The sequence below is a fragment of the Primulina huaijiensis genome, chromosome 9 (genome assembly GCF_012295235.1).
Source record: "Primulina huaijiensis isolate GDHJ02 chromosome 9, ASM1229523v2, whole genome shotgun sequence".
Lineage (NCBI taxonomy): Eukaryota > Viridiplantae > Streptophyta > Magnoliopsida > Lamiales > Gesneriaceae > Primulina > Primulina huaijiensis.
In genome coordinates, this window is record NC_133314.1 from 38,756 (window position 1) to 62,561 (window position 23,806).

Sequence of the window (23,806 nt, forward strand, 5' to 3'; positions counted from 1 at the left end):
GCAGCTGTGTTTAGTCCTTTGATGGCTGATGAGACACATTCTTGTGAAAGGCGGAAGGAACTTCGTATCTGTGTCTAATTTGAGAGCTTCATTGGATGATCAAAGAAAAAAAACACCGATAGAATCAAGTGGATCTCATTCGATGAAAGATGCCGGAAAGGAAATGGGTACTGGATCATCATCAAAATCTTGAAAAATCAATCAGAAACCTGATGTTAAAAAATTATTGGATGGTTTTGGAACTAGTGATTGATGACATGTTATTTTGTTTTGTTGGATTCTAAATTTTATGGAAGTAGTGGTTGTGGACATGTTATTTATTTTTGTTGGATTTTAATGGTTGTGAAAGTAAATGTTGTAGTTATGAAATTAGTAGCTTTAAGGAATCATTGAGTTGTTTTTTTTTTTTTTTTTTTTTTTTTTTTTTTTTTTTTTTTNGTCTTTTTAATGCATGATTTTTCATGGAATGGTTCTCTAAGCTTCCACCAGTAACAATTTGGAAAAATAATGAAAATAAAAAATTGGACACAAAGAATGACCAATCACAGTTGCAAACACAAGATGAATATTAAACATCTTACTCAAGTCATTGTTAAAGACAGATTGTTGCATTCTTAATTCAAATCCTATAATCCAAAAAAAAAACTTTAGTTTTTACACAAGTGAAACATAATCGAAAATGATAGAAACACATGCATTATCATTCCTCACTTAGATGTGCCTCACTAGCTGCGCCACCAACAGAAGCAATAACTACTCTATTTATCTTCACCAAGGTGTAGAGACTCTAGTATTTCTTTGAGCTCTTTAGATAACTCTTCCATTTTCAATGCATTTTTGCGATTCTTACGTTCTAATTCCATTTGAGCATTCACTAAGTGGGGCTATTCTTTCATGTTCTTTTGGTTTTCTACTCGAACTTGCATCAGATGTTGAACTTGAACATTTTGCCTCGTCAGAGTTATAAGTATTAACTCAAGCAGATTGTTTCTTCATATACTCATCAAATGATTTCAATGCCTCTTCTCTAGTCCAATAGGATTTGTGAGAAGCTCCACTGTATTTATTCACTTGCACTTGAGCCTCCTCCCAATTGTCGTAAACACCAGATTTTCGTCCAACAAATACAACATATGTTTTCCTCCACATGAAATAATAAGAAAAATTTAAAAAATAAGTCATAAAGTAAACATGATAATAACATAAGCATTACTGGGGAAGTTACAAAATACCGAGAGTGAAATGAGAAAAGCGGTAAAAGAACAAAAACGGGTATTATCTCCAAATTTGAGAGTATCGATTTGTGAATATAGAGATAGGACGAAAGCGGCAAGGCTAGTAGGATGATATCTTGGAAGGAGATAGCGATCGTGGTGGATGGTTTAAAGCTGGTGGCGGAGGAAGGCGTCCGTCACTTGAATACCAGTATTCGATTACAAGCCCTAATTCTCAAGGCCTCGGACATTGCCGGGTTTACAAAAAGCAATATTCATCGGATCGATCCCTCCATACGCCATTTCCAGGTTGCTAATATCATTCATTCTGATGCCCATTCGAATGAAGAAAGCATTGTTCAATTACCGGAAGACAACGAGTCACCTTTGACGTCGGATGCCACCCAGTCTTTGATCATGGATGGCCCCTTGACTGATGATAATCCTAGCAAAGTTCAGAGGAAGCCCAGGGAGAGGAGAGTTCCGTCTACCCCTTTTTCCAGAGCGCTCGGGTAAGTGTTCCTTCCCATGTTGTACCCTGTTTTCCACCGGTTACAGACTATTGCAATTTTTATCGGAGAAGGTCTCTCTGTTCAAGAGAGACTTTCAATTTATACCTTCTCAGGTTAAATCTCGTGGTCAATAACCAGTATCAGCTTGTTGGTGGTTTGGTTGTTCTAAAACTTTTATCAGCACTCTCATGTAGACCTTTTTCTATGTGAAGCGCTTTTAAAGATTGTGGGCGCAGAGTTACTTGTAAATCCGTAGTTCTGCTTTGAAAATCAGCTAACTTACGGAACAGAAATGTTAGCTGTTGAATGACATATATAGAAGTGACACGATCATGAGTTGATTCTAATGTTTAAAGCCCTTTTAAAGGTTTGCAGGCCTTGGAGTTGGTCTTGCATGGGGAACATTTCAGGAGTCTGCCAAAAGAATCGCCTTTGGTACATCTGACTCGCAAAATGCCCAACATTCCTTTTCTCCATTCCTGTCTGAAAAAAATGCAGAACGTTTAGCTCTTGCATTATGCAGAATGCGTGGAGCAGCACTGAAATTGGGGCAAATGTTGAGTATCCAGGATGAATCTCTTGTACCTGCTCCAGTAAGTGAACAGACATCTTTAACTTACATATTGATGCATGTAATATGCTTATGATACATCCTCTGAAACATATCTTTTTGTTATTTTCAAATAGAAAGTACATTCTCCATTAGGGTTGACATTTTGGTTTGCAGTTGTGAAATTACTGTGATAACAATCTCCACTTCGGTCAATTTTCTCATGAAACGAAGTTCTAATTCATCACCGAATTAAAAGATTGAGCGCTCTATGAACAAAAAGTTGTAAAGATAGATTTTATTTTGTTTTAGGCATTGGCCCTATCCTTCATCACACTTATACCTTTTATTCTATCAAAAATATTATGTAATACTGTAATAGAAAGCTATCTTTTGCCATTTATTTCCTGAGTATTTATCATTGTATCATCAAATTTTGCCACGATTTATGTTGGAAAATTTTTAAGTTAGAGGTCACAATGCTTCACGAATTAGATTGATGAATCATATAATATTAAATGAGGTGAGACTACTCATGCGTCAGTTCATGAATGGATTCCATTATATCCTCGGAATTTGTTCTAAAAACATTAAATTAAATGTTGTAATCTGAATGATGATTATATAACTCAATTATTGTTTGTTTGTGAGGATTGGTCTCAAGCAATGGTTTGTTGAAGGGTGCTGTGAGTCATGTTTCCAAATTAAGTTAGATAAACGAATAATCACTGAATAGGCTCATATAGTTGAAGATGAGGGATTTATTTGTTGTATCGGATTTTTATATCTTTGAAAATTTTAATCAAAATCATTTCCTGAATGATCTATTTTAATATAATGTTTCCATAAAACTGTTATCAAAGTCCTCGATCCCTTGCACAGTATGAGCTTCTTTAGGTTCAGTTTCACCGTGATAGCTCCTTTGCTTTTGCAGATCTTGGCAGCTTTGACCATTGTCCGTCAGGGGGCAGATATGATGCCAAGGAATCAGCTCAATCAAGTTTTGGATGCTGAATTGGGTCCCAACTGGGCATCTAAGTTGACGAGTTTTGACTGTGAACCGATGGCTGCGGCAAGCATAGGACAGGTAATGCACTTAAACTCCACTTAATATATAAAACTTCAAGAAAAAAATATTCACTACTGCAATGAAAATACAAATCTGACTTAGTTACTTAATTAGTTCTCAATCTCATTTCCTACATCATTAATAAGAGTTTGAATTCCACCCAATTAAAAGCTGCTTCAGAACCTATTAACAGAAAACCCATTTTACTGTTTCTTGCTTTTGACAAATGTTGGCAACATTGCTTTTGTCTTGTAGGAGTAAATCTTTTGAAGACGTCCCAAAGTGACATTTAAGAAGGACATTCTCCCAAAGTCACATTTAAGAAGTTTTACTTATCTACCACATAGCAGTATTAAATCTTTTCTTAAAATTCTCCTTTTCCGTAAGTATTTGGACAGAGGACATACGCAGATGAGTTGGAAAAACCATTTGACGAGGCAGAAATTAAGAAGGCTGTGTTCAAATGCGATGGTAATAAAGCTCCGGGACCGGATGGATTCACAATGGCATTTTCTCAGAAAAATTGGGATACAGTGAGGGAGGATTTGTTAAAGGTGTTTGCTGAATTTTTTAATAATGGGATTGTCAATAGAATCACGAATGAAACGTACATATGTATCATCCCAAAAATAAAAGATGCAAGACGAATCAAAGATTTCAGACCAATCAGCTTGACTACGAGTTTGTACAAGATTTTGGCTAAGGTTTTGACTACGCGACTGAAAAAGGTCATGTGTGATACCATTGCGGAGAATCAGTCTGCTTTCATTAAAGGTAGACAGATATTGGATTGTTGCCTCATAGCGAATGAAATTGTTGAGGAATATCGACGGAAAAGAAAAAAGGGTTTGCTCTTCAAAATTGACTTGGAGAAAGCTTACGACAACGTCGACAGCCAATTTTTAGATTTTGTGATGTTTAAAAAAGGATTTGGAGATAGATGGAGGAGGTGGATAAAAGGATGTGTATCTAATGTGAACTTTTCGATTTTTATCAATGGAAATCCATGTGGGAAAATTAAAGGAGAGAGAGGATTACGACAAGGTGATCCATTATCACCATTTCTGTTCAATATTGTCGTTGATGTGCTGGGAAGGATGATAGACAAGGCAAGGGAGGATAAAAAGGTCAGGGGGCTTGAAGTCGGGAAACATAAAATTGAAATATCACATTTACAATTCGAGGATGATACCCTTTTTCTTCGCAAAAACCAGAGAAGATGTGATGGCAATTGTGGATTTAATAAAACTGTTTGGAACCAACTCAGGGCTGAAAATAAATTTGGGAAAATGCGTGGTTTTGGGATTGACTTGCTTGGATGATGAAGTAGACGATATGGCAATAACTTGTGGGTGCAAAAAATAAAGCTGGCCAATCAAATATCTTGGATTACCTTTGGGAGGAAATCCCACAAAGCTGGATTTTTGGGAACCGGTTCTTTCTAAAATGCATACCAAATTAGCAAGCTGGAAAAAATCATTCCTATCAAGGGTGGAAGATTCATCTTGATAAAATCAGTCTTATGCGCAATGCCATCATACTTCATGTCATTGTTTAAGGTTCCGAATAGTGTGGCAAACTCAATGGAAAAAATCATGAGGGACTTTCTATGGTATGGTGCTGACGGGGAAAACCATTGCCATGTGGTTAGATGGAAACAAGTATGCAAACCAAAGGAAAAAATGGGGTTGGGGATGGGAAATGTTTGTCTAAGGAATAGGGCTTTACTTGGTAAGTGGTGGTGGAGATGTTCGGTTGAAAAAGAATCATTGTGGAAAAAAGTGATTAGGAGTATATACGGTTTACAGGACAACGGGTGGGATTTGGGTTTGGCGGAGAAGGGGACATTCAGAAGCCCTTGGAAAAGTATATCTCGTTCCTACCAGGCTTTCCATCAACTAGTTAGGGGGGGTGCCAAAACGAGGTAATTTAATTCGATTCTGGGAGGATGTTTGGGAGTGTGAGTTATCGTTTAAATTACGTTTTCCATCTTTGTTTCGAATTTCCAGTCTTGTTAACAAACCAATTAGTCATTTCGTACAAATCGTCATTCTTGGGGGTAGTTCAACTTTTATTTGGGATGTGAGATTTCGAAGAGATTTTACAGAGGGTGAGCTTCTTGAGTTTACAAATCTGTTGACAGTTTTAGATAGAGTCAAACTGCAGGAAGGGGCTAATGACATTAGAGTGTGGTTGGGGGACGCTTCGGGGATTTTCTCGGTGAAATCTTTTTACGATTCTTTCTTTCAAAACTCTTGCTCTACATTTTTTAATTTTCACAAAAGCATTTGGAAAGTTCCTGTCCCACAGAAGATCAGGATTTTTTCATGGATCGTTACCTTGGGAAAGTTTCCGACATGTGATTACGTGCAGAGAAGGTGGAAGAATTGTGCTTTACGACCACAGTGGTGTTGTCTATGTCGAAAACATGAAGAAAGTCAAGATCATATACTGTTACATTGTTCATTCGCAGCAGGTATTTGGAATAAAGTGCTAACAGAGCTGGAATTTCAATGGGCTGTGCCAAGACAAGCAAAAGATTTATTTCATGACAACTCGTGGTATCCGTTTGAGAGAAAATTCAGAGAGTTTTGGTTTATTATCATTCATGGCATATTGTGGACAATTTGGTTGGAAAGGAACAAGAGGATATTTGACGATGTTTCGGAGTCAACTGATCAAGTGTGGGAGAGAGTTAAATTGAGGGTCTCCACTTGCACTGTCAATATTCTTCAATATTATCATCTAAGTGTCTCCGATATGTGTAGGGATTGGAAATTAGTATGGTCTTGAGTTTTGTGTTTTGTTGCGATTAAACAGGTTTATTCTAAAACTGTATTGTAAGATTGTAGCGGATTACTCATCCGCACATATGATATAACTAATTCCTAAATTAATAAAATTTGTTTCTTAAAAAAAAAAAAAAAAAAATTCCATAACTGATCTGGGGGATTTTATTTGGCTATAGCTTGTAGCTTCAATCACACCGTATCTCCATTGTTTAAGCATCAAGAATGCAACCATCCTCAATCATTTTGGAAGCTGCATGACTAAATGCATGACAAGAGTAATCACTTTTCTTCATGGTATATATGTGATGTAATATATATAATTACTTTTGCTTACCTTGTTAAAGTCATATTTGTTCATCTCGGCATTAAAGAATTTTGCAGTGACTTTCATGGAGTCCTCGTTAGCAGTTTCTATGTGCAGGAACTCATGATTCTTATTAAAATGAACTTTATAGGTGCATCGAGCTGTCTCAAAGGATGGTTTGGAGGTTGCGATGAAAATTCAGTATCCTGGAGTTGCAGACAGCATTGAAAGTGACATTGATAATGTGAAGTTACTATTAACTTATACAAATTTAATACCAGAAAAACTCTTTCTTGACAATGCAATGAAGGTAAAGATTGAGTTGTAATTCAATTCAATATTTAATTTATGATTTACCGAATGTCGTGTATTATTGTAATGGCTTCGATCATGAGTACCTAGAGAAGTTAAAGTCTTTGTGCTATTACTAATTCCTTGTATTTTTAATTGGAACCTTAGAATAAAGCAAAGAATTACCTCATAAAGTTGTATTCTTGCGGTTTTCTGTTAGGTGAGATTTCTTTTTGTCTCATGCACCTACAAGAATCGTGCCCTTTCACAGGATGTTTTCTAGTGGAAATGAATTACCATGAATATATTTCAAATGTTTAGTTTAGGCCCCGAATAAATGAAAATTTAGTGCCTGTATGATACTGACCCAGTGTGATATTTTCTTTTGAATCCCTATGCAGGTTGCAAAGGAAGAACTTTCTCGTGAATGTGATTATGAATTGGAGTCCAGGAATCAGAAAAGATTCCGTTGTCTGCTGCAAAATACAAGTGGGTTGTATGTCCCATTTGTATTGGATGATTTGTCTAGTAGAAGAGTTTTAACCACAGAACTTGTTCCTGGTAGGTGCATTCTCTGTATTTTGATATTTTTTATATAAATTTTGATCCCTCATCCACCTATATGTTTTAGTGGACCTGTTTCTGTTCTTGGTCTTGGTTGATACATTTTTTAAATTTTGTTTCAAGCTCTATATAATTTCTCCGTTGCAATTATTTTCTGTTGTTTGTAGGAATACCGATTGATAAGGTGGCATTACTAGACCAAAATACCCGCAATTACGTTGGAAGAAAGTTACTTGAGCTTACTCTCATGGAGTTATTTATATTCCGTTTCATGCAAGTATTGTTCCTGTCTTCTTGTTTCTATATCTTAATTTCCTGGTCTTTTCTGTAGAACCGATTGAGTTGACATGTGGTTTAATATGTCTCATGTCAAATAGTATATTTGATTGATCCTAGTTTCTGAAGAGTTGTGATACCATTGGAGAACTTATTATTATATTCATGGGACTTGTTTTCTCTGAACATTTTTTCCCTTGCAATACTTGTAACGATGTTTGATTTCAAGCAGACTGATCCTAACTGGAGTAACTTCCTATATAATGAGGTGGACAAATCAATCAATCTTATAGACTTCGGAGCAGCTAGGGACTATCCAAAACATTTTGTTGACAATTATTTAAGAATGGTAAGATGCATATATTCATATGCTTCTAGATTTATGAATCATCCTCTTACACAGTTTGTCTCATCTCTTGGTAGGCATGAACTTGCATAAGTTTTCTCATAGTGAAATATGACTCTTTTAGCTGATAGTTGTCCTCTATATTTTTGGTATTGATTTGAGGCAATTAAGTATTGTTGGACCTTAATCCTTTCTGGATCAGGCATGACTTCGCTTGTCACAACTATAATCTTTCCTTTGCTTTTTAAATTTAACAACATATATTGATACTTCTTCATGTGTAGTAAACTTCTTAACCTCATGGTTCATGTCATGTTAATAGTAGATTTAAGCTTTTATATGCTACTAGATCCATTAATACCTCGTTAAACCTCTCAGATATATGCTGAGAAATCACCCAAAATTTTTGAATCAGGTTCTTGCTTGTGCAAATAGCGATAGAGACAGAGTGATAGAGATGTCGAGGAGACTTGGTTTTCTTACTGGACACGAATCTGAAATCATGTTAGAGGCTCATGTTCAAGCTGGTTTTGTTGTGGGGTTGCCATTCTCCAAGTGTGGAGGATATGATTTTGGATCAACCAATATTACTCGAAGCCTTTCAAATCTCGGGGCCGCGATGCTAAGACACAGACTGACACCTCCACCAGAGGAGGCATACAGCTTACACAGGAAGCTCTCAGGCGCTTTTCTGGCATGCATCAAGCTTGGGGCCGTTGTGCCATGTAAGGAATTGCTGCTCCAAGTATATGAAAGCTATCGATTTGATGAAGATGGTGGTTAAATCATGTGGAGAAGATCAATGATTTTTGTTAGATGTGGCAAGTAATTAGTTGTAGTTTCAACTAATTACTTGCTAGTATTTTAAGAAACTCGTAAATAAAAGAAGGGACTTTATGTCCAACCATGATGAGTGTCAAGTTGACAGTCTTTTTCAGCCATATGAGAATCAAAATTATGTTGGAAATAGGCACAAAACAATCTCTACTCAAATTCCTATAATCTGGGATGGAAGAATCACCCGAACTTCTCATGGTCGAACCAAAATCAGAATCAATAGAATGTTGTGTGACCACCACCTAGATTTTCACAGTAGAACAAAAAGCCAATTTTGGAGGAGTTGATGACTAAATTCATATCGTTTATAGAAGCTTGATTTCAAAATCAAGATGCTTCGATTAGAAATTCAGAGACTCGGCTGAGATAGCGTGCTATTATGGTGGCCGGAAAAACTCAAGGAACTTTTCCAGGTGGCACTAAAAAGAAAACTAAGTAGCAAGTGAAAGCTGTATGATTGAGCTTTTCTAGCACAATAATTTACAACAATTAAATCTCTCTAAATTGCTCGATATTACCACAAGTGTACGAGTCAAGTTTTAATATAGTTTAACAAGTATAAGTCCCACATATATTGATAAATGACAAATTTATCTCAATCATATTTTCTTAGTTAATTAAAACTATATTTGAATTAATTAATAAACTAAATTGAAATTGAAGTTTTTTATTTCAGTCTATGACTATCAGCATGTGTCCAACCTCGTACGCATATGCAGGTTGTAGATCCATGGATTATATCACCATATCATGTTATAAAATCTCTTGTCGATTTCAATTACAATACATAAAACCAATTCAAAGTTGATCATACTCCAAAGATGAATAAAAATAACCACATAATCAAGTATTATTAAAAACAAAATTCATTCTTCAAAAAGGAAACAAAACATAAAAATTTTCGGTAAGATCGCCTAAATCCTAACTAAAAGAAAGGAGAAAAGGAGAAAAATGATGTATTTAGTTCTTGTTCTTCGCATCCTTCTTGTGCGACTCTCGTTCCTTGCATGTGGCTTGGCTCTCTTTGTGTGTATGATGTTGATAATCTCGTCTGCCATGTATTTTTTTTCCCTTCATAGATGCACTTTAGAATCTTCAAAAATCATCCTTCATTGTTTAAAAATCCAAGCAAATATTTTTTCCCTATTGCGTAATTCCTTGCTCTGTCCAACAACATTTTTCCTTATGTGTTCCACTGGGGAGGTCATTTTTAACCGTCCTAGTGCAGCTTATTCTTCCCTCAGAAGAATTTCTATGACTATCAACATGTGTCCAACATCGTATGTATATGCAGGTTGTAGATCCATGGATTATGTCACCATATCATGTTATAAAATCTCTTGCCGATTTCAATTACAATATATAAAACCAATTCAAAGTTGATCATGATCCAGAGATGTAATAAAAATAACCACATAATCAAGTATTATTAAAAAAAAATTCATTCTTCAAAAAAGGAAACAAAACATAGAAATTTTCAGCTAGATCACCTAAATCCTAACTAAAAGAAAGGAGAAAAAGAGAAAAATGATGTCTTTAGTTCTTGTTCTTCGCATCCCTCTTGTGCGACTCTTGTTCCTTGCATGTGGCTTTGCTCTCTTCGTGTGTATGATGTTGATAATCTCGTTTGCCATATATTTTTTTCCCTTTATAGATGCACCTTAGAATCTTCAAAAATCATCCTTCATTGTTTAAAAATCCAAGCAAATATTTTTTCCCTATTGCGTAACGCCTTGCTCTGTCCAACAACATTTTCCTTATGTGTTGCACTGGGGAGGTCATTTTTAACCGCCCTAGTGCAGCTTATTCTTCCCTCAGAAGAATTTTTCTTCAAACTGTGTCGAGGCCTTCATTTTTTACGGCCCTAGCACAACCTCTGCTACCCTATTTTTGTTACTCCATCTTCATTTCGTCTTTTAGTTATTTTTGCCTATAAAACAACCGGTTCAAGTGAGGAGCAACCCATATAGACAAAATATGAAATAAATGAACAAAATACGAAGATAATGAGATAAAAACATGAAACAACATACTCAAAACAATGCGAAATGACATGTAAAATCAACCGTATCACTATATCACTCAAGTACAGAAAAGAGATTGTTTTGTAGACCGTAAACAAAGAAGAGAAGCATGAGCTTGAGATCGAGAACAGTGACAAAGGTAGGTCTACTAACACTACACATATCACACGACCTAAGCAAGTAGTATCTTTCCCTCGTTTCTTGCAGCATTAAAAAAATCAAGGTAGATTCTAGTTTTGCCATGTTTCTTGAAATTTTTAAGATATTACATATTAATATTCCATTTTCTTATGCTTTAATTTAAATTCCTTGTTACGAAAAATGTTTTAAGGAAATTTTTGTTAGAAAAATTGCTAACAAAAATAGCGTAGAAACGAACTTGCAGAGATAAAGCAATAACCGAAACAAGTGTGGTGTTTACAGAATGACTATTGAGTAAAAGAAAGCAAAACCAAACCGAGGCCTGTAGCATGTACAGTTTCCTTAAAACAGATTCGTCCCCTCCTGTATGTGCTTCGAGGATTGTCTTGGACGTCTGTTTCTCATGATACAACGGAACAACCAGCAGTGACTTAGCACGAGACACTACTACGGCGAAGTGAAAACGTACTTTTACTTTATCACCGAGATTTAACGGAGGCCAAAAGAAAAGCTAACAATATGAAATGCAAGAGAATGCTTGAAGGAGAAAAGATTTTTATGTGTTTGAAATGAGGAAATGAACCCCACTATTTATAAGCCCCAACATGCACACCAAGAGTCATGCAAGATTAATTAACTCAATTAATCTTCCCATTAACTCAAGAATATGAAGAGTCAAAACTCTTCAATTAACTCAAGAATGTAGAAAGTCAAAAGACACTCCACAATAATGAGCTATAACCAACTCAAGAATGGAGACAGCCAAAAGGAACTCCCACATTCATGAGATATAATTTTTATTCAAATTTCCAACAATCCCCCACATGAATGAAAATGATACAAATCTTGGTGACAAAGTTCTACAGTTGAATCCTGCATAAGATAGGTAGGTGTTACCCTTTGAACCTTCCTTTATGAAATATATTTGCTTTACTAACTGACCAGTAGACATGTTGTCCTTGAACTGTTCTGTCGTTTATGTAAATTAAAATATACTTCACACAAGACTCTCCCTGATACTATTCAGTTCTCATGATCGTGTTTGTTTTGGCCATGAACACACGCCTGGTTCTGCGAGAGGGTCTAGAATTGAGCCCTGCAATTCCTTCGAAGCGGCCCCACTTCTCTCTCACATAGGTGATTCTATATTGCTTCTCATCAGAATCATTAAAAGCCGTAAGCTTATCCTCAACATTCACTGTTTTATAATAGGAATGGACTAGGGATAACCCCCATAGTGATTATCCAAATTAGTGCAATTTGGTTGTCCCATTGAACCTAGTTCTTGGGTTCTCCAGTCAGCGTAGGTTGGGTTTTTATTCACACCAATTTATTCTATAGGCTTGAGCCCCATTCCCTTTGACGATTTCGCAACTAACTCTCTGTTTAACCCTTTGGTCAGCGGATCCGCTATATTATCTTTTGACTTTACATAGTCAACAGAGATAACTCCAGTTGAGAGTAGTTGTCTAATGGTATTATGTCTACGACGTATATGCATAGACTTACCATTATACATATTATTTTGTGCCTTTCCAATCGCAGATTGGCTATCGCAATGTATGCATATAGCCGGCACTGGTTTTTCCCATCCTGGAACATCTTTAAAAAAGTGACGCAGCCACTCATCCTCTTCAGCACACTTGTCAAGAGCTATAAACTCAGATTCCATCGTGGATCTAGCTATTACAGTTTGTTTAGAAAATTTCCACGTAATTGCTGCACTTCCTAAAGTGAATACAAATCCACTTGTATATTTTGAGTCTTTCATATCAGATATCCAATTTGCATCGCTGTATCCTTCAATAACAGCAGGATACCTGGTATAGTGCAGTCCATGATCACGAGTGTACCTTAAGTATCTTAGCAATCTGATAATTGCTTTCCAGTGTTCAACTCCTGGATTACTCGTGAATCTACTCAATTTGCTTACTGCATAGGCTATGTCTGGTCTTGTACAACTCATTAAGTACATCAAACTTCCAATGACTCGAGAGTATTCTAATTGAGACATACTTTCACCTCGATTCCTTGATAGATGCTGACTGGTATCGATCGGGGTTCTAGCCAATGCAGAGTCATCATTATTGAATTTCTCAAGTATGTTGTCAACATAATGTGACTGACTTAGGACTAGCCCTTCTGATGTTCTATGGATTTTAATTCCAAGGATTACATCGACTAAGCCCAAATCTTTCATGTCAAATCTTGAGTTCAATAACTTCTTGGTAGATTTGATCACCTTATCATTACTACCAATGATAAGTATGTCATCTACGTAAAGACATAAAATGACATATCCAATTTCAGTGCTCTTTATGTATACACATTTGTCACATTCACTGAATTTAAATCCACTTTCTATCATGGCTTTATCAAATTTTTCGTGCCATTGCTTTGGTGCTTGTTTTAAGCCATACAGAGACTTCACCAGTTTACAAACCTTATTTTCTTGCTCAGTCGCAGAAAATCCCTCAGGTTGTTCCATGCAAATTTCCTCTTCTAAATCTCCATTTAGAAAAGCTGTCTTTACGTCCATTTGGTGTACTTCAAGATTCCACAAGGCAGCAATCGCAAGTATCACACGAATAGAGGTTATTCTCGATACAGGAGAATATGTGTCAAAGTAATCAAGCCCTTTACGTTGATGGTAACCTTTAATTACCAATCTGGCTTTATACTTATCTATGGTTCCATCTGATTTCATTTTCCTTTTGAAAACCCATTTACAGCCTAGTGGTTTGCTTCCCGGAGAAAGATTTACTAACTCCCACGTATGGTTTTGTAAAATGGATTCCATTTCAGAATTGATAGCCTCTTTCCATGGAGGTCCCTCAGATGAACTCATTGCTTCCTTGAAGCTTTGAGGTTCACTTTCCACCATGAAAGTGATGAAATCCGGACCAAAGGATTTCTCAGTCCTAGCTCTCTTGCTACGTCTAGGTTCAATGTCCTGATCAAGCTCTTGTTCTTCATCAATTGTCTCATATAATCTTTTGGATAAACCTGGCTCTTCCTTAGATTTATATGGAAACATGTGTTCAAAGAACGAAGCATTTCATGATTTCATTATCGTATTCTTGTGAATATCAGGTATTTGAGATTCATGTACAAGAAAACGATATGCGCTACTGTTTTGAGCATATCCAATGAAAATGCAATCAACAGTTTTTGGTCCTATCTTTACTTTCTTTGGAGTGGGTACTGCTACCTTGGCAAGACACCCCCACACTCACAAGTATTGGTAGGAAGGACTTCTACCTTTCCATAACTCGTATGGACTTTTATCTTGCTTTTTCCGGGGCACCTTATTTAAAAGGTAATTTGCTGTTAGAACAGCTTCCCCCCACATGTTCTGTGGTAAACCAGAACTTAATAACAACGCATTCATCATTTCTTTTAAGGTACGATTCTTTCTCTCTGCAATACCATTTTGCTGAGGAGAATAAGGTGCAGTTCTTTCATGTTTGATACCATGTTGAGCACAAAACTCAGCAAATGGTGATTCATATTCACCTCCACGAACACTTCTTAGCACCTTAATTTTCTTGCTAAGTTGGTTTTCAACTTCACTATTATATTGGACAAATTTGTCAATAGCTTCATCCTTACTTTTGAGGAGATACACATAATAAAATTTTGTGTTATCGTCAACAAAATAATGAAGTATTTATTTCCACCACGAGTTTGTACACCTTTTAAATCACATATATAATTGTGAATTAGATCAAGTGATTCACTATTTCTTTCAATAGTTCGAAAAGATAATCTCGTTAGTTTTGCCTGAACACAAGTTTCACATTTGTGTTGTTTATCAATTTGGAATGCAGGAATGCTTTTCATGTTAATAAATCTACGAATTGTATCATAATTAACGTGTCCAAGTCTACCATGCCATAAACAAGAAGACTCAAGCAAGTAAGCAAAAGTATTAACTTTATTCATCACGGGCTTAATAGCCATTAGATTTAGTTTGAACAAACCATTACAAACATAACCTTTGCCAACAAACATTCCATTCTTTGAAAAAACCACCTTATCTGACTCGAAGACAATGCGGAAACCATGCTTGTTAAGAAGCGACCCGGACACCAAGTTCTTGCGAATATCCGGTACATACAGCACATTGTTCAGAGTCAATTCTTTTCCAGATGTCATCTTCAGAACAACTTTTCCTTGACCCTTGATTTCAGAAGTGGCGGAATTTCCCATGAATAACTTTTCCCCATTCATAGATTCCTCAAGAGTAGCAAACATCTCCTTGTCGGAGCAAACATGGCGAGTGGCACCAGTGTTGATCCACCACTCCCTTGGGTTAGCACCCACAAGGTTAACCTCTGATATTACAGCACAGAGATTCATGTTCGAAACCTCCTGAGCGATGTTCTCTACCATATTCGCCTCTCGGTTTCTCTTCGGTTTCTTACACTCAGAGGCCTTGTGACCCATACCATCACAGTTGTAGCATTTTCCAGAAATCTTTTTCTTCGAAATGCCTCCTTTGGGTCCCATGTTCAACCTTTTGTTGGAGGAGGAAAATGTTCTCTTTTTCGAGCTCTGACCATGCTCGACAACATTTGCCTTAGCGGCAACAGGAGAAAACAATCGTCTTTCTGAACTCTTGTTGTCTTCCTCGATGCGAAGTCGAACAATGAGGTCTTCAATATTCATCTCCTTTCGCTTGTGCTTCAAGTAATTTTTAAAATCCTTCCAAGCTGGTGGTAGCTTCTCAACAATAGCAGCCACTTGGAATGATTCGCTCAAAGTCATCCTCTCACCGTGAATCTCATGAAGAATCACTTGGAGTTCTTGAACTTGGCTGATAACCGGCTTTGAATCCACCATTTTAAAGTCCAGAAAGCGATCAACAAGAAACTTCTTGGCCCCGACATCTTCGGTTTTGTACTTTCTGTCAAGGGATTCCCACAGCTCTTTAGCCGTTTTCTTTTCGCAAAACACGATGTAGAGCGAATCGGCCAATCCGTTTAGTACATATTTTCAACATAAGAAATCAGAATGATTTCATGCCTCCACCGCACTAACAGATTCAACATCTCCCTCACCCTCTTGGAGTTTAGGAGCATCCTAAAAGAGGAATCTAGCCAGGTTCAGCATCGTCAAGTAAAACAGCATCTTCTGCTGCTTCATTTTGAAGTCCACACCAGTGAACTTTTCAGGCTTTTCACCGTGACTGGCTAGGACAGCAACCGCAGCAGCACGTGGGGTAACATTAAGGACAACTTGAGCCACAGTAGGGACAACATAACCAGTTTCCCTTTGCACGCTGGTTTCAGTAGCCATATCTGAAACAAACCACGTAATGAGTAATCTGTTTTAAGTTTGTTAGAAAAATTGCTAACAATAATAGCATAGAAACGAACTTGCAGAGATAAAGCAATAACCAAAACAAGTGTGGTGTTTACAGTATGACTATTGAGTAATAGAAAGCAAAACCAAACCGAGGCTTGTAGCATGTACAGTTTCCTTAAAACAGATTCGTCCCCTCCTGTATGTGCTTCGAGGATCGTCTTGGACGTCTGTTTCCCAGGATACAACGGAACAACCAGCAGTGACTTAGCACGAGACACTACTACGACAAACTGAAAACGTACCTTTACTTTATCACCGAGATTTAACGGATGCCAAATGGAAAGCTAACAATATGAAATGCAAGAGAATGCTTGAAGGAGAAAAGATTTTCATGTGTTTGAAATGAGGAAATGAACCCCACTATTTATAAGCCCCAAAATGCACACCAAGATTCATGCAAGATTAATTAACTCAGTTAATCTTCCCATTAACTCAAGAATATGAAGAGTCAAAACTCTTCAATTAACTCAAGAATGTGGAAAGTCAAAAAACACTCCACAATAATGAGCCATAACCAACTCAAGAATGCGGAGAGCCAAAAGGCACTCCCACATTCATGAGATATAATTTTTATTCAAATTTCCAACAATTTTATCTAATAAGAGGAAATTGGAGTAACATAAGTCAGTAAGTTTGACTGCAGAGTGTTTTGCAATTGTTAAAAATAAGTTTTCTTCAAAGTCAAACGATCCCGTGAGATTTTCAATACCTTTCACTATCGGTTCTATTTCAGGTTTTTCAACTTAAACATTAGGTTCATTGTATTCATATATTGTACTGGATTTAACAAAGTGAATATAACTTCCCTTTGCACATATTCATTTTTGGCTGAGTACTAGTTTCAAAAGTGCTTTCATGACTACTGAATCCAAGACTAGTTTTGTCTCCGGATTGTTTTTGTAGATCTTGAATCTTTTCTAATGAAAGAGAAGACTTATTTCATGCATTTATCAGTAGTGACAGCTTCTGATTTTCAATGTACTGCCTGGTAACGAGCATTCAATCGTTCATTCCCAGTCTTTAACTTAATCATCTCGGATTTAAGATCATTACAACTATCCTATTGTAAAAAAGTGAACTTATTGGCTTGATCAGTTAAGATCTGATTTTCAGCTTTGACGTATTCGAATGATTGAGATAGCTTCGAGTACTTCAACGATATCACGCAGTCCTTGAACTAGATCATCACGTGTAAAATATTCAGAGTTGAAATCAAATACCTTATCAGTAATTGAGGTTGAATCAGTATCTGTCATGAGACACTAAACTTCTTTAGTATCATAGTCATTGGATTGGCTTTCTGAGTCAGAAGATCCAGAACTAGAATCTATCCACTTGCTTTTAATTGATTTCCTCATCAATCATTGCTATATGCAATCTTTTCGTGTCATGTTGTCATTGAGTTTATATCATTTCTTCTTGTAATCATCTTTTTTGAACTTAAGAAAATTTGCAATAAAATTGTCAATCTTCCCACAGTTTAAACAAGCCATATCACAAGATGATGACTCCTTCTTGAAGTTCTAATTGGGAGGACTCTTCATAAAACTTGAGAATTTCTTGACAAATAATGACATGACATCATTGTTGATTTGTTCATTAGTCATTTAGACATTGTTTCAATAGCAGCAAAAGTTGAGACATTTGGAACAGCAACATCAATAGTAAGAGCTTTAGTTGGTTGACTTGATGAAGGCACTTTACCATTTCTTACTTCTAGTTCAAATTCATAGTCCTTCAAATTTGCAAACAGATCATGGAGTTCAAATTTGCTCAAATCATTTGATTATCTCATTTCCTTGATTTTATCATCTCATTCTCTGGGTAATGTTCTCATAACCTTAAGAGTAATTTCTCTGTTGACATACTCCTTGTCAAGAACTGCTATACTTGTTAATAATGCTACTGAATTTTCATAAAAATTATTTAAAGGTTCTACAATCTTCATATTAACATTATCGAACTCGTGCATTGCTACAAAAATTTTATTTCAAATTTTCTCATATTTCTTTTGTTGAAGAACACATCTTGATTTTGCTGAAATTGTTCTTGTCAAGAGTTTTATACATAATATCATTGGCTACATTATCAAGGCTTTCTTTCTTCTTATTTTCACTGGTCCACTCACAAATGTTTTTTTTTTCAACATTTGTGGAGCGCCTTTTGAAGGTTACCATAGATAATTTCAGTAGATGTTTCAGAAAAAGATAAATACACTATGATACCACTTGTTTCTAGAAGTTTGAAGGACAAAACCTTTCTACGTCTATCCTTCTTCTGTTTCTAAAAGGTATCACTAGAAGACTTTGATTTATATACACTTATACAAACCACTTCACTTGGTCATACCTTTGCCTACTGAAGCTTCTAGTATTACAACGTAACACTTTAAGAAATTTAATTTTGGGACACTTATTCCACATATTACAAATGTTTCACACTTTATAGTAATTGAAACAATGAAGGAGAGTGAATAAGAATAACACAAATTATCATCTCAAGAATATGATAAATCTTTAAGCATGTATTGGTTTTTCTGACACTTTAAAAGCTTGAGTCTTTCTGAAATATTGTTCATAGTAAATTCAGAGTCCAAGAGTTGAAGAGAGTTGTTTTGTGAATCTTTAAGAAGCCTTTATATAGTTGATCTTTAACGTTCAAGTAAAAATGACTCTTTTACCCATTGATAGTACCTGAATCCAATAATAGATTTTGTTTAAAAAGAATAATAAATGATCTTATATCGTTCATTTAATGACATTAAATGAAGTGTATTTTGTACAGAACAGTCACATTAAATAGGGACATTCTCTAATGAATAGTACACAAAAAAGGATATCATTAGTCTCTTATTAATGATTATATGATTTGATGTTAGTCTTACATGTTACCATAAGATACTAGAATGAAGTCTGTTGCATCTGATTATGAAATGATGTAATCTATATTTGCTGATGTCTGATATTTTCTACCTACTGAAGTTCTCCTTAATTAATTTTCGAACTTATGAGATTTAGTCTATAAAGCCAAACATGACCTTAAATAAAAAAATCCCCAATTTCAGAAAATACCCAAATTGAAACCCCAAAAATAGGATTTTTTTAAAAAAATTATATAAAAATTTACGATATAAAATGAATCAATATAATTTTCATAAATTTTCACAGTTCAACAATTTCAAAAATATAAGGCATAGGCAAAACTGGTCTGATACCAACTATTAAAAATTTAACATAGGATTGAACAAAATTCGATCTACCTAGCGACGAACATAACACGTAAAGATCGATATACAGAAAACTAAAAATGAACGAATTCTAACATCTAGTAATTTGTATTGAATTTGAGACTGCAACTAGCGAGATCTCACGAACACCGAAAACAAGAATCTTCTAAACATTTATGCAATTGTATAGTATTATATTTATAAACAACTACATAGATTTATGGATCATCTATGCCACCTCTTATAGATGTTCTCTAACAATCATCAAGATATTTTTAATTGATTGTGACTTATCTAGAAATCTCAAAATATTTATCAATCTTAATCCAAATAATAATTTTTATTTGTCTTTTTAATTATGAGACGTCTCACATATTTATCTTATTGAAATATGTATATCAAAATTAAATTATTTTAGAAACTTTAATAAAATAATGTAACAGTTATCTCCACAAGCACAGGCGGACTAGAATTCAGACCCCATTGCATGTCATTAACAATCAATCGCAAAAATTATGATTTCATTCACCATAAAATATTTCTTATAATGTTGTACTCCATATTTTGTGTGTTTGAATTTTTTGGAATAGTCGGATAAAATTAATCAATACTCAAAATATAGCTAGGAATTAAAAACACAGTCCGAGTTTAATACCAGAAGTACTTTTGGGTTTCCTGAAAATCAGAATCAAATGTTTTAACAGAAAGTTTGCTCTAACTTATTATCGCCCAATATATTTCTCAAATTGCATGTAATCTCATTGAAAGAAGGTCGGGCAGCAGCTTCTTGATCCCATAATTGTTGTATGAGTTCAATCATCATCTCCTCCAAGTATGTTTCAGCCTTGGCAATTGATGGCCTTAGTCCATTTTCTGCAACTTCCAAAGCTATCTTTGAAGGACCATAATCTGTATCGATGTATGGATATTCACCAGTCACTAGTTCATTCAATATTACACCAAAACTATAGACATCACATTTTTCGTCATAAGCACGGCAACTAATAACCTCAGGTGCCATATAAATAAATGTACCTGAAACAATTAAGTCCTGATTAGCCTCATGAAATTAATTCAGCTAGGGGATCAAAACTTTATTTTCAGGTACCTGTTTCCCCTGTCAGTGCCTTTTCTCCATCACTCAAGAAGCGGGCATGCCCAAAATCAGCTACTCTCACATGTAACGCATCATCCAGGAAAATGTTGCTCGGCTTCAAATCACGATGAACAATCTTTGGCTTGCTTTCGTGGAGATACTGCATTGCTTGAGCAACCTCCAATGCTTTTGCAAGTCTATCCTTCAATGGTGGAAGTGGGATCGTTCTTTCCTTATGCCTTTTCCCTGAACCATGGAGCCAATCTTTTAAATTCATTTTCAGGAATTCGGTCACGATCCAACATTTATCTGGAGGATCAAGGCACGCCCCCATGAGTTGCAGCACGAAAGGGTGGCGTTGGGTGGACAGTGTTTCCACCTCTTGTGCGAAGAAGCTGACTCCGCTGTCGTTTGATTGGAAGAAATCAGGGTACATGCACTTTATCGCAACGTCAATTCCCCTCCATCTTCCTTTATAAATGTCAGCAGTGGTGCCTTGAGCTGATAAGTGGTACATTTCAATCTGCTTCGATCACATTTGCATACTCATGAACTCAATCTCTGTTAGAATTGCAAAACAATTAGTAGTAGCTAGAGTAAAAAATGAACCTCTAGAGGATGGATGTACCATCCGTTAATCTTGGCTTGATTTACGAGGGCAGCGAGATGGGGATGGGGAGCTTGTCCTGAAGAATGAGAGGGGGAAAGCGAGAAATATTCCTGATCTTTGTGTTTGTTGAGTATGAGATTCAAGAAACCATTGTCTTGTGCCACTTGAAGACAGTATTTTAGGAAGCTTTGTGTTCTTTCTAGCCTCATCTTGTACATGCTCTTTAGCTCTTTCTCCTTTGCCAGCTCCTTGTCTTTTTCTTCCACCTTACAATGTTAATTGAGTTCATAAGCTATGTATCAATTTCCGGGCCCGTAAGAAGAAACAAATTAAGTTACATGCCAAATCAACGTACAAATGGATACATACTTGTGGGAGGTGGTGGAGCTTGGTTGTCCCACGGGGAATGTGGTTTGTAGTAGCTGGCCCCATGATGATACAGTCACTCAATCTTCTGCAAAAGCCGGTGGTGGTCCTCCTCCTCCTTGGGTTGGAAGTGGAAGCATTGCTTGGACTAAATGGGATCGCCTTCTCTTCTTGTGTTGTATCTTCGGCATTCATGATAGATGCTTAATTAATTTTATTTATGTTCAAGAAGAAGAGATAATAAGTATATGTTATACTCAATGAGTATAGTACTCGGATCTTGGTTGGGAGGCGGAAATTCTGATGAATATTCGTTCCTCTCGGCCAAGTGAATTGATGCGAGATACCGAGTTTACATTAATAATGCGTCATGTTGTGTAATTGAATCTTCACAAAACGTGTATTTTTTTTTATATATATAGTGACAAATTAATCAACAAAGTGCCAAATTTGACGATGTTGCCGAGGGTTACGTTGAGTGCACACCTCAGTATCAAATTAATCAACAATACAAGGAAGAAACAACCAATCGTTGGCGGATATTTCAATATATATATATTTTAAACTTTTATAATATAGTAGAGTGATACCGAATTATTATGTTAGCCCGAGATTTACCAAGTGAACATCAAATAATAGCAGTTGTGGTTTCTCATGTCATAAAAAAATCGCAACATTTAACTAAATATGGTCTAACTTGCACAATAATTTGAAGAAAATGAGCAAACAAATCTAACATACATGTAAATATATGACTTCTAATTGTGAATTTTCTAATATACCTTTGTTCATTTAATTTAGCAAATTAAATCAATAGTTTTTTTTATGGGTTCTTTTGTAATTTAATGTATATCTTAAATGCCTTTGAATATTACTGTGAATTTTCTAATATTCTAATATACCCTTGTTCATTTAATTTAGCAAATTAAATCAATAGTTTTTTTTATGGGTTCTTTTGTAATTTAATGTATATCTTAAATGCCTTTGAATATTACTGTGAATTTTCTAATATTCTAATATACCCTTGTTCATTTAATTTAGCAAATTAAATCAATAGTTTTTTTTATGGGTTCTTTTGTAATTTAATGTATATCTTAAATGCCTTTGAATATTACTGTGAATTTTCTAATATACTAATATACCCTTGTTCATTTAATTTAGCAAATTAAATCAATAGTTTTTTTTATGGGTTCTTTTGTAATTTAATGTATATCTTAAATGCCTTTGAATATTACTGTGAATTTTCTAATATACTCTTGTTCATTTAATTTATCAAATTAAATCAATAGTTTTTTATGGGTTCTTTTGTAATTTATTGTCTATCTTAAATGCCTTTGAATATTAATACATATTGAATTTATCAATTTACCCATTATTTTTCTTTGTTGCTACTAAAATTTGTTACTAAAATGAGTGTATTTTTTTATGTTTGCTAATGAATATTTAATATTTATATCTTATCTTATCTTTTATTTTACATATAAATACGTCAATTTTATAATAAGTTGATTTTAAAATATGAACTAAGAAGCATCATATACGTTATAGATATTGAAATATATTAAAGATTATTTCTAAGAATATTTTTTTAACGTAAAATTATTATGTGATTGCATTTTTTCAATATTTTTCTGAAATTATTTTTTAATTGTTATTTTGCTACTTGTACCTCTCATTGCGGAGGTAGAAAACATTGGACCATGTATGGATATATAACTCGCTTTACATTACATACATAAAAAACAATTTTTTCTCTTTTCTACGTATTAATTAATTTATCATTATATATGATGAATTTATATATATAAAAACTATTTTTCACATTTCAAAATAACAAAATTGTTATTTAATATTACTCACTTATTAAATTTACTAAGTTATATTAACCAATTCATGGTGCATTATTACTATGATTGTAATTTAATGGAACATAGGTGAGGGCATAGGGTGGTCATCCTAATAATTAATATTTGTGTTTAAATTATTATTAATAATTAAAATTACTGTGTTCGATGAAATTATTTGATCAGTGAGAATAAATTTGATTTAGAGAAATGATTTCTAGAATGTAAAATAACATCCATATCATATTTGTTAGGTGCAATAATTGTTTATGCAAGGTAGAACAATCGAAATGTGACGTTTGAGTTGTTTTACGATTTTAAAATATTTTAGTTAACGTTACATTGCTACCCCGGTTATAACTTTTGGTAAAGTG

The 23,806-nt window shown here is 35.1% G+C and overlaps 2 protein-coding genes across 3 annotated transcripts; one reads left to right on the forward strand and one right to left on the reverse strand.

Moving 5' to 3' along the window:
* The first annotated feature begins 1,265 nt into the window (after positions 1–1,265).
* LOC140984596 (protein ABC transporter 1, mitochondrial) lies at positions 1,266–8,861 on the forward strand. 2 transcript variants are annotated; one of them, XM_073452135.1, is made up of 8 exons: positions 1,266–1,726; positions 2,094–2,319; positions 3,211–3,363; positions 6,593–6,751; positions 7,134–7,293; positions 7,464–7,573; positions 7,805–7,921; positions 8,334–8,858. In XM_073452135.1, exons 1-8 carry the CDS (start codon positions 1,344–1,346, stop codon positions 8,700–8,702), a joined length of 1,677 nt encoding a protein of 558 aa, XP_073308236.1. In that variant the 5' UTR covers positions 1,266–1,343; the 3' UTR covers positions 8,703–8,858. The 2 variants fall into 2 exon arrangements, with proteins under 2 accessions (XP_073308236.1, XP_073308237.1); XM_073452136.1 differs by having other exon boundaries at positions 1,411–1,726; positions 2,102–2,319; positions 8,334–8,861.
* An 11,285-nt stretch (positions 8,862–20,146) lies between these two features.
* On the reverse strand, positions 20,147–22,299 carry LOC140985279 (serine/threonine-protein kinase STY46-like). The gene is made up of 4 exons (XM_073453080.1): positions 21,592–22,299; positions 21,222–21,488; positions 20,625–21,135; positions 20,147–20,425 (listed from the first exon to the last, which is right to left on the reverse strand). Exons 1-4 carry the CDS (start codon positions 21,781–21,783, stop codon positions 20,214–20,216), a joined length of 1,182 nt encoding a protein of 393 aa, XP_073309181.1. The 5' UTR covers positions 21,784–22,299; the 3' UTR covers positions 20,147–20,213.
* Positions 22,300–23,806: the final 1,507 nt, after the last annotated feature.

What these genes read in the sequence shown, in the direction of transcription:
- LOC140985279 (XM_073453080.1), bottom strand. Translation starts at nt 21,783, where the DNA reads ATGAATGCCGAAGATACAACACAAGAAGAGAAGGCGATCCCATTTAGT. An exon ending in AGCTCCACCACCTCCCACAA is followed by an intron (nt 21,489 to 21,591) that starts GTATGTATCCAT and finishes TAACATTGTAAG; the next exon opens with GTGGAAGAAAAAGACAAGGA. An exon ending in GGCACTGACAGGGGAAACAG is followed by an intron (nt 20,426 to 20,624) that starts GTACCTGAAAAT and finishes ACATCGATACAG; the next exon opens with ATTATGGTCCTTCAAAGATA.
- LOC140984596 (XM_073452135.1), top strand. Translation starts at nt 1,344, where the DNA reads ATGATATCTTGGAAGGAGATAGCGATCGTGGTGGATGGTTTAAAGCTG. An exon ending in CTGCGGCAAGCATAGGACAG is followed by an intron (nt 3,364 to 6,592) that starts GTAATGCACTTA and finishes TGAACTTTATAG; the next exon opens with GTGCATCGAGCTGTCTCAAA. An exon ending in TTATATTCCGTTTCATGCAA is followed by an intron (nt 7,574 to 7,804) that starts GTATTGTTCCTG and finishes GATTTCAAGCAG; the next exon opens with ACTGATCCTAACTGGAGTAA.